Genomic DNA, 11,552 nt, shown 5'->3' on the forward strand with positions numbered 1-11,552 from the left:
AAAAAACATACAATGATTTTTTTTTTTAAAGCTAACAAAACAAACAAAAAAAAAAAGGAGCAGAAAAGCATCCTCGCTGATCTTCTGTCCATTTCCAACATCGCTTCTTGTATATTTTTTGGTGGAAATCCTCTTAGAATGCAAAGTAAATAGATTACGATACAGTGAGGGATTAGGGCTCGCGCGGCGCTGTCAGATTAGTCGGTGAGCGCAGCGCGTCGACAGCTCTGACACGGCTATGGCTGCTGTTCAGGAAAGGGGCTCCGCGCGATGCTTTAAAGTCGCTGGTTGGCTCCTGTTCATGAATAAAACTGTGGCCCGTAATCTCGGCCAACACACACACACACACACACACACACACGCACACGCATATATACAGTATACACACACACAGAGTGAGCCTGGAACATTCAATATCACTGGTGATGGAAATATAGTAGAAGTCTTTATTTTTTCAGGGTGATTAATGGCAAGGTTTAAAATATTTTCTGTCATTTTGTGAAGGCAAGACCCTGTGTAACTGTTTTCTTCTGAGGTCCATTTGGTTTAGAGTTAGACGGCAAATGACTTTTGACTTTCATATACATATATATACATATACATATACATATACATATACGTGTCCTAAAATAAAGGCTTTCGGTTTAGCAAACACTGCTTTCAGCTTTCAGTCTGAAATTTACAACTCGCTATCAAAGCTTACAATGCAAAACCTATATACAAGATATTCATTTATTCTACTTTGATCAAACATCTGTGTAATCATCTGCAGTTCTGTACAAGGTTAGAAAAATGAGTTCTCCACCCAGGCAACATTAGAGGTAATGAATTACATTGGGTATAAAAATGTAGATAAAAAATAACGTGTCTAGCTGGAGAGGTTTTGTTTTTACACCAGTCCTAAATGAACCACATGGAGCGTCCCAGGGTCTTCCTGTTCCTGAGAGAGAATGAACAGAAATGTCACATCCCATAAACCTTCAATACTACATATATATATACATATAAAAAGTAAATTGGTTTTGAAGCAGGACTACTTATACATCCTATAGCTTGAAGCTGCACAAGGATTTAAAGCCTTCTGCGATCTGGCTGTGTAGCTCAAAGTGTCTTCAGTACTTTCTATATTGTCCAGTTGATAATACTCTATATCTGAATCTATGCTACACTACACTGTACTGGACTATACTATTCATATACACTATTCCTAACCTTTTTTTTTATCCAGGGAAGGCTTATTGAGCACAATTGCACTTTTATACACCTGGGAGCTGCACTGCCCTACGAAGGACAGAAGCTACTCTGTGTTGTAAGTTACATGGAGACTAGTGTTAAGAATTCATATCAACAAAAATGATACCATTAAATACTACTAAAATAATCACCCTCCACATCAGTATACATATTACTTTTGTCAAGAGAGGAGATAGTAATTTTTTCAGTGAAACTACTTTCACAGTTATTGCTTTTTGTCTTGGTAGGGCAGCACAGAATACTACATCACACTATTATTCTATACTATAACTTAACAGTCCAGCTACATTTCAATGATGCTGGACTGGAACCTTGGGCCCTATCAAACTCGCTCAAATGACTTGCTTATGCTTAAGGTCTCCCAAGCACGGTCTAAATCTGGACAATCAGCCTTTTATTTTAGTGCTCCAAATTCTTGGAATGATCTTCAACACACACTAAAAATCAATACTCTACTAACCTATGGACAATTTAAAACCATGATCACAAACCTCCCTGCCTCAATGTGTAACTGTTTTAATTGATTTTCTTTATTCTCATCTATGTCTTGTCCTATTTATTTAAAACTTTGAACTTGTTTGTAACTCGACATCATTGTAAATGAGGGCACCTTGAAATGAACTATATTAAACTAACTATCGTGTAGTATAGTATAGTGTAATTATACTCCTATACTATTGTACCATCTTTCCCACTAGCCTCCCCAGCTGATCTACTGAGGGAGACACGATTCAGCCAAACGATCAACTTACATTCACGACATTTCTGTCAATCGAACCGATTTCTGAAAAACGAAATGAAAGATGGAAGATGTTAGACGTTCCCATAAACCAGTCTTGACACTTTGAACAAGTACAACAACCAAACATTAGCCACGCATAATCACACACGGCAGCCCTACAGCACAAAGACACACACACACACACACACACGCAGACACACAGACACACAAACACACACACGCAGACACACACACCCAGCAGAATGCCTGAACAGGTTACATGCTCACTCAGTAGGTCGGACACGTTGCCTTCTCTGGGTTATGAATGTAAACTGTTGTCACTCATGGCGATCTCTCTCGCTCTGAGCCGTGCGTTAATAAGGTTATGATTGACATTAAAACCCCGGCGTGCCTTATACAGATATTTAAAACGGTGATGCAAATTCCTTCCAATAGCCTACAGTCCGGATTATCAAATGACAGAGCGATTTGGTACCGAGACAATTGCTAATCGCCTGAAAAATGGAATTATTAAAATGGAGAGAGCGGGAAGAGGGGGGTAAAAAAAAAGCAAAGAAGTCATGTTTTCCTAATGGGTATTTTTCCTAAATGACCAGTTAGTCGTCTCAGACATCTGAGACCGGCGGAGGAGAGCACTCAGGCTACATTTAGAGCATAAAACAGACTGAATGTCGCCAGAGAATTGTTGCGGGGCTTAAAAACGCGGCCCTGAAACCGACATGCCGAACATTACAAGCTGTGATTTAATATAATGGGCTGGCTCTCTCCCTCAGCTGGCACTGATGAAAGGGTGAACGTGCTCGTTGCAGGTGGTTTAGCGAGCGTAAGAGATACGTTAGGAGTGGTTTTATTTAAAGTTACTAAGACACACACGTTTCCATGGCGTCTTGCTTCTGTAATTTGGCGTTATTTCCGGTTGGAACAGGATGTTGGGGCGGGACGTAACGCGGGGAGTGACTGGTCAAAACTGGGCGGGTTGGTACCAGAACAACCATGGAAAGTGACTCAGTGTAATATATTGAGTATAATGTTGAGCTGTCACAAATTCTGTAGTGTACAAAATGAATAAATTCCAGTCACCGGCATGCAATCGTGGTGTCTTAGGAAAAGGAAATGGTTTGGTTGCCATTCATGTCACTTTGAAAGTTGTAAAGTTGTAGGTTTTATATGAAGGGAAGGGAGGATCTGTGATGGTTTTATTGGTGGGAATTTTTTATGTTCGCCTACTGTTACTCCATGAAGTAACCACTAAAAATACAGTTTCCCAAGAAGTAAAAGTAACAGGATGAATTTATCTTTATTGTTAAATAGACGTATGTTATGATACGGAAAATTAGAATTAGGAGAATACATTTTCTTTCTTTAACCAAAGATTATGCTCCAGCATTAGATGATTCTCTCACACACACCATCAGACACAAATAGGCACAGATGCACACACACACACACACACACACACACACACACACACCTGTTTGTCTCCATGCCCTGATGGCATCTGCGCTCAGAGTGACACGTATGTTCTCCTGCTGCGGCCTCCTCTGATTGGTTCTCCCAGCGCCACTGAGGACCAAACAGAAGAGAACTGGGTTACATTTGGAAAACACTTGTTGTATTTTGTTTAAAGATCAAACACTACAATCCAAATATGAATCACAGCGCAGAACAGGATTCACTGCGCAGTGATGCAGCTGCATATGGACCAGTGTGGAGAATTAAGGGAAAAATCCACTCTCCGATACTCTTAAACTGTCAGATATCATCGATGAAGTGTTGTACTTTACTTTTCTGTTGTACCCACTTTCCCTCAGCCTGCCTCGCCTACTTCTGCTTAAGTTAGTGATTTCCTACGTTTCCCAGAATGCCTTTTGACAACCTCCAGTGAACGGATGTGAACCTGTTGCATTCAGTAGGAGGAGAGATCAATAGTGATAGGTGAGCGGGAGTTTTTCAAGTCGGGAGAAAGTGAGAGTTGGTCCCTTACTCAAAACGCCTTGTGGCTGCATTGCATTCTGGTCTATTGAGGCTACTGTTGGTGGAGAAATTGATATTTTTTTGTGTATACACTATGTATTGTGATATGTATAATTGTATGTCCTGCACTGCCCTCTTGCACTGAATAAAAGCAAATGTAAAGTTGTTGTGTCACCATTTGTTACATTTATTATTGATTACTTGGTGAATAAAGTGATTCTGAATCTGAGGCCTGTGGATTAAATAAAGTCAGTTTCCTGCCCCGATGCAGACTACTGGGCTGCTTACATTATGTGAACACAAAACCCCCGCTATCTATTCATGGCCATAACATGGCCATGAATGGATTGTCACATGATCTAGGATTAGATTCTTCTCTCCTCTGCTCTTTACCTTAACGTACATTACAAGTATTCACTGTTTCCCCCAGAATTTCTTTCTTGGCTGGGTGATAAAGCCTCAGAAACACATTTTGACCATCATGGGACTCTTATAGGCCCATGTGAGAAGCTGATTATTACTGTGCAGAAAAAAACTGAACAGGCACAGCTTCCTCCAGTTTAGCGCCTGATTTATTAAGACTACTTATGCAAATCAAGTCGCAATTTTCCAAATTAGAACACTTGAGGCACAATATAAGTACTGAGTGTTTATATCTACCAGGTGAAACATGGCAAGCTGTTTTAACACTGTAGAGGGGAGAGAGCAGACTGCAGCCGAGTCAGAGGCCAGGAGATGAAGGGCTGCTGAGGTTTTGACAATGCGGGTTTGGATAGGGAAGTGATAAAAATAATATGGATATTAATAATAATAAATATAACTTGACAATATATAATTTCTTTTAACCTCATCCCTGACATTTGAAAGAGAGTAATTGTCTCTCCTCTCTGCTTGTGCCTTTGAACACAGCAGCCATGGCTTTCTCATGGTGAGAAGTTAGGCCGCTCTTCCTCTGGGTGTTAAATGCCGTGTGCACTTATGCAGGTTTTGGTTTAGTAAATCGATGGGCGTCATCCATTTCAACAATCTCCTCCTCCATCTTTGCGCCCTGCCATTGACATTTGGCTCCTCAAAATGCATGTTAAACGTGCTAAAAGCCTCGAGCCACGTGACGACCCCGCCGCAAAATGCTTGTGCACACAGATTAGTACATCAGAATCGCCACGCAATGCCTCTGCCCTAAAACTAAGGCCCTAAAACTGTATTAAAAACAATGCTAATTAAATAGTTTTAGGTGTGTGAACAGCTCCTTCAGGCAGGGGGGGGGGGCAGGTTTCACTGCAGGTTTTACAGACTGACACTCCTGAAGCTGCTCAGTGAAATCATATCCTCACCTCCATCATATCGGCAGTGGCCAAGCCGATATCAGATTTTTTAAATATACGATATATCAGTCTAACCCTAGTGCTCAAGTTTGGGGGTGACAGTTTGGCGTAGCGGTTCAAAAACCCGTCTTCTAATCAGCAAATGTGAGTAAGATACCGAGCCTCTCCCTGCTCGCTGACTCCGGATAAGAACGTCAACTGAGCGTCTAAAACGGAGACGGAGACGTAAACCGTAAACGCTTTGGCTCCCGACCGCTCTCGACTGGCCTCACCTTCACCGCGGCCTCCGGCTCAGCAAAAAACAAAAATAGCATCCATTTTCCCCCACGCCGCTGACAGAGGAGTAAGAGAGGAGAGAGAGGGGCCAGCAGTCATCAAAGGAACGTTGGGACGCTTCCCAGATTCCCGTCTCGTTCTCTCTCTCTCTCTCTCTCTCTCTCTCTCTCTCTCTCTCTCACTTCTCCGAGTCGGATTTGGGAGCGCGGCGGCGGCGGCATCATCGGCGAGGAGCCCCCCGAACCGCCATTGTGCTCGTCTCCCTCTCTTTCTCTCCTCTTTTTTTCGGCGAGCCAAACGGGAGAACGCCCGCGCTATAATGCCTCCCCTACTCCATCGCGGCTAAGCTGTCATTGGCTTCACATGAGAAACAATGAAACTTCATCGGAGACCAGATTACGAGGGGGGGGGCTTCAATATGAAAAAAAATGTTGAAAAGGAGGAGGGGGGGGGAAATTGTGCAAAAAAAAAAAAAAAAAAAAAAAAAAAGGCAGAGGCTTTTGTCTCTTTCTCTCTGTGGCTATTATCTTTGGGGAGGTATGGGGATCTGCTTTCTTAGCCACTGTCAGCGGTGCAGGGGAAAGACCTGGGGTAGTACGACCGGGGCTTTTGGCTGCCAAATCGCCCTAACCCTCTTTACCACTCTTTTTTTCTCTCCTCTCTTTCCTTTTACTGTTTTTAAAAAGAGCTTAGGACAGACCATCTCTCTCTGTCTCTCTGTCTGTCTCTCTCTCTCTCTCTCTCTCTCTCTCTCTCTCTGGGCCCGGCTTGTTTAAATTGGCCGATAGGAAGGGATTTGGGATGGATGGAGGGGGCTTAGAGAAAAGCAGAGTGGAGAAAGAGAGAGAGAAGAGGGGGGAGGTGGAGGGGGAGGGGGGGCAGAGTCATCAGTGTTACAGTCAAACAGCCATGAAAAGCCTATGAGGATGAAAAGAACAAGAGCGCCTTTTTATCTAATACACACAAATCCCATATAAATACTCCAATATGTTAGTTGGGGTATGACAAGGAATTGCCCCCCTTCCCCCTCCTACAATAATAGAGACATGGATGGCTATATTTGTATGTATCTGTTTGTGTGTGTGTGTGTGTGTGTGTGTGTGTGTGTGTGAGTGAGTGAGAGAGAGAGATGCTTTCAGTGTGTCTTTAGTCACACTGTTTCAAGATGTCATTCATGTGGACGAGTGTATTAAACAATCGCTCCTAAACAGCGAGTTTTGCCCGCGCTCCAGAGACTCAGACGGGGTAAAAAAACGGACACTGGTGGCTTTTTAAAAGTGGCTAAACAGTTTTGGGGTTCAGCGTCGGGATCGCTAGAAGCGTTAAGAACCGGAACCGATGTGGCTTTGACATTTGAAATGTCACTGGGAGAGAAGTTTTTTTTTGTTTGTTTTTTTCTCTAGCTGGGTCATTTGGCCACGGACGTTCTCTCATACAATTCATATTCAGACAATGACGAGTAGCTGTAGGACAGGAGATATACGACTAAAGAACAATAGCGAATCCTCCACGCTCAATATGAAAACATGAACAGGGACACACTGATCTGTAACATGAGTATACATACACACACACACACACACACACACAAACGCACACACACACACTTCGAGATAACATGAAAAGAGACGCAGACAGTGTAATATGAGCACAGACGCACGCACAGTATATACACACAGCCATATACACACACACACATGCTCAAAAGTAAGTGTATACCCATGTGCACACACACACACACACACACACATATAGGTGTAACTCACTGTGAAGTGGGAGTGTCTGGACAGGAAGGTCCTGTTGCACCCTGGTTCCTCGCTGTCTGTCTGTCCCTGAGGCTGGAACCACACACACCGTTTTTCCCTCTCGGAGGCTCTTCTAGGAAAGACACACACACACACGTACACACACACACACACATGCACAGGGTTAAGGGCCAACATGCCGCTTCCATGTCAAAAAGAGAGGCACTCGATTACTCATTTACCTGAGAGACGAAAAAAAGGAAAGAGGGAGAGAGAGAGATGTAGACAGAACAAGAGAGAGAGGAAGGTGAGGAAGAGAGAAATAAACATAAAAAAGAGAGAGAAGGAGAGAGACAGAGACAGTACTTGGTAGGTGAGGGAAAGGCAGCATATTGCCTTCCAATATTTTTTAAAAATGGCCATAACACACACACACACACACACACACTGTCACACACACACACAGACAGACACACACATGCACAGAGGGTGTAAAGTAAACTTTTAGTAGTTTTACACATAACCCCGGACCCCCGAAAGCCATTAAAATATTTAGTATGTTTTTGTGAACACGCACAGACACACACACAGACACACGCACAGACACACACACAAAATGGTTACGACAATGTGTGATTAGCCCTCAGTGTCTTCTGACTTATTCGTATCACTACATGTTTTGGAACCGTATTATGTTAATATAGATATTGTTGAATATGTGGTATTGTTCAGTACATGTCTTCAAGCCTAATAATCAATCATCTCAATATGGTTTGTATGTAGAAACTGCTGTGTGTGTGTGTAGGTTTTTGGAAATCTACATTTTGTAAACTGCTTTGGCGATATTGTTTCTGATCAACAGTCACTGCCAATAAAGTTGAATTGAATTGAGACAGAAGTCGAAGAGCAACAGAGGCTGTGGGAACAGAGCAACCGACAGAGCTGAGAGGGGCAGAGAAACAAACGCCACCCTCCTTCACAACACACTGCAGCTAACAGGCTTTTACCCCGATCAGGACGACCGAGAACACAGAGAGAGAGCGAGAGAGAGAGAGGAGGAGGAGGAGAAGGAGGAGGAGAAGTGGATCTTAAGATAAAGCTCTTCTCTCTTCTTCCATTGAAAGGCCCTGCAGTCATATCAGCCATTGTGAGGGGGAGACAGGCGAACAGGCAACCAAGTTGGCTTCTCCTCTTGGCTAAACGCTGCTGAAAAGAAAAGAGATAGAGAGGGAGAGAAAGAGGAAGAGAAAGAGGCCTTCCCTCGCACTCGTTCGCTAGTCCCCCTCTCACAATGCCGTATCTATCCAAATCAACACACTTGTCAGCCAGACGGCTATAAGCGATTTCCAACGCCGTTACAAAAGGGACCGTTGCAAAGCCGAAATGTGCGTGTGCGCTCTCGTGTGCCTGTGTGTATGTGTGTGTGTGTGTGCGTTTATGTGTGTGTGTGTTTGTGTGTGTGTGAGTACAAGCCAAGGCAGAATCTCTGTTCATCAGGGTTTTCAAAGGAGCCACATAAATATGAGCAGATGTGCATAGAAATATCGTGTCTCTGTGCCCAATCTGATTCCAAGACCGACTGACGTTGGTACGCTGCAAAGATCCATCTTAACGAACCATTCAATCCAGTGTTGAGTCTTAAAATCGTATTTTTCTTAAAAACAAGTGAAAATAATCTGCCAGTAGCATGACATAATTTCACTTGTTTCCAATGCAAATCAATTTGTATCTAGGATTTTCTTGAATTAACTGACATAGTCTGAGGGTGGCGGGAGCCTGGATCAGTGGTTTTCAATCCTGGTCCTCGATACCCAGAGTGCTGCTGGTTTTATATCCGTCCAGCTAATTAATTGCAGTTAATTACATTCACCTTGTATCCCAGGTGTAAAACAGTCTCTGATTAGATGGCTGCAATGAAAACCAGCAGGCTCTGAGTCCTGAGGACCAGCAGAGCGGTGCTGGAAAAGAGCAGAGTTCTCTAGTAAAGGTTATAAGAAAACAACCTTTGTACTAGTGGAGCAATCTGCCTTATTTCTAAGCTAGTGTCTTAAGCTGCATTGAAAACAAGTTTAATATTTTCGCAGATTTCTTCACTTATTCTAAGAAAAATAAGATTTGAAGACTGAATATAAAACTAAATCGCTTGTCAAGGTGGAAGATTGTCGCAGTATATTTGTTTTAAACAAGATTTATTCGGTGGCAGAAGTCAGTGTATGAAGCATTTAATTCCAAAATGTGAAAAATCCACACCTACTCTTACAAAATGACAGCTGGTATGAAAGTAAAGTACATTATCAATTACTGATATGAGTAAGTTATGAGTCTAGCACCCTTCAGACCGCTGCTTACAAAACAATAATGCTTCCATGGACAGAACTGACTGTATTTTGTTGTTTTGTTGTTGTGTGATGAATTTCAGATTTTTTCCAAGTTATATTTCACACATGTATATGCATTATATATGTAATATGTGGTGGTAGAAGTCGTACATTATTGATCCTGCAGTGGGAAATTCTTGATGATAATTCCCATAAAGCACTGCTGGCCGTCCTTCATTGCTACACCAACTCTTGTGGTAACTAGAGAGCTAGTTAGTGATCCTCGTTTTTTCTCCTGTTTAATTATGTTTATTATGTTCTCATATATGTAAATTACTTCGAAGAAAAGTAATATACATGTATATTACTTCAAAGAAAAGTTTTCAGTCAGTCAGTACACAAGCGTTACATAACACCCTCGAGGACATTCTTCAGTGTGATTATGGGAACTGGACTGCTGCCGACGGTAAGGTGTATTACCTATTGCATCACCATCACATCCACAGTCACAGTAAATATAATGCCCTCTTGTGCGTTATTGCTATAGAAAAGTATATCAAGTCAAAATATTACTGTGTTAGTACAAGCAGTTGCCTACTGCTCAAAACTTTAACACATTTTTATTACATGTCATTACATACTTACACAGGATTATTGTCTATTTACAATACTTCCCCATAGGTGCATATGCAGGTTAATACACTGGAATAAAGCTACTGTAAAGTTTTAGCGAAACGTGGGATCAATAAGGACGTCTGAACTATTGGGTGAAGACAAACACGTTGTACACACTGGTAAAAAAAAATATTTTCATATAACTAATTTCACGGTGTAAAATGTGTGTTTAAGTTTGTGTATGTCTGTGTGTGCTGAGCGCAGGCATATTTGCCTGTGTGTGACGGATGTGTGTGTGTGTGTGTGTGACAACGTATATTTGACTGGTTACGGTTTCGTTTGACATTTGTATAGGAAAATGCCAGGGTGGGCCGGGCCTGCGAATAAAGCAGCTATAGGGAACACCTTGGTTTACATTAGCAGAGCAGGACATCTCTCTGTTTTAATACATTTGCATCACATAGAAAGTATGAGTGAGGAGGTTACTGCAGAATTCAATATGGCCTGCACCCCATGTCACACACACACACACTTGCACACCCACCTGTACACATATGACACATGCACACACATTTCTTGGCGCCATACTTCATTTGAATGTCTCTTCATCTGTAGTGTGTGACTATGATTTTCATGAGTACATACTGTTCTCGTGTGTGTGTTTGTGTGTGTTCACATAGCAAATTTGTCTGAGCTAACAAAGGTTACTGTAGCTGCACCGTGGGAACTGCCGCTTCAAAAGCATGTGACTGACGACAAACGTATGTATGTCAGGGAAGGACACTAGCTGTCCGCAGTGGAAATTCAGTCAGGAGTTGTAATGTATGTAATGATGTATTTCGATCAATTCAAAAAGCGGAAAACAGAGAGCTGAATTCACACTACTTTTGGTCTTATGGCTGCATAATCTATTGAATAAATCCTATATCCTACACCAATACTGCATCAATGAAACAATATTTGTTTTTTTTTGTTTCTTTCTTTCTTTTGTTTTGGGGTGAGATATTTTTATAATCCTCCAGGATTTTTCTTTATTTCTCCTCTCTAATAATGAGATTTTATTGTTTCTGTCCTTCGATATGAACAAAAATACAGCAATACCAATATCAAAACACCAAAAAGGAACGTGTTTGACAAGATAAACACTGGACACAAATTACCACAGTCATGTACATAATGAGTAATTCACTCAAATACAGTTCAAGAGGTACATTAGGTTATTCAAGATCTCCCAGGTTCTGGATCTATACTGCGAAAGAGTAAAGCGCCAGGACTTTTTCTTTTATCTCACAAATTTGTCATT

The 11,552-nt window shown here is 41.9% G+C and overlaps 1 protein-coding gene across 1 annotated transcript in view; it reads right to left on the reverse strand.

The window, feature by feature from the left end:
- Positions 1-602: 602 nt before the first annotated feature.
- Positions 603-11,552, reverse strand: part of wdpcp (WD repeat containing planar cell polarity effector) — a 67,686-nt gene continuing 56,736 nt past the window's right edge. The window contains exons 15-18 of the mRNA XM_071516042.1: positions 7,338-7,449; positions 3,468-3,559; positions 2,007-2,038; positions 603-940 (exon numbers count right to left, since the gene is read on the reverse strand). Of these exons, the coding sequence (XP_071372143.1) occupies positions 890-940; positions 2,007-2,038; positions 3,468-3,559; positions 7,338-7,449 (287 nt within the window). The 3' untranslated portion in view covers positions 603-889. The remainder of the gene's footprint in view (positions 941-2,006; positions 2,039-3,467; positions 3,560-7,337; positions 7,450-11,552) is intronic.

This window comes from Centroberyx affinis, unplaced genomic scaffold (genome assembly GCF_046629955.1).
Source record: "Centroberyx affinis isolate AG114_WGS23_722 - 3 ecotype Tasmania unplaced genomic scaffold, CSIRO-AGI_Caff_v1 ptg000391l_1, whole genome shotgun sequence".
Taxonomy (NCBI): domain Eukaryota; kingdom Metazoa; phylum Chordata; class Actinopteri; order Beryciformes; family Berycidae; genus Centroberyx; species Centroberyx affinis.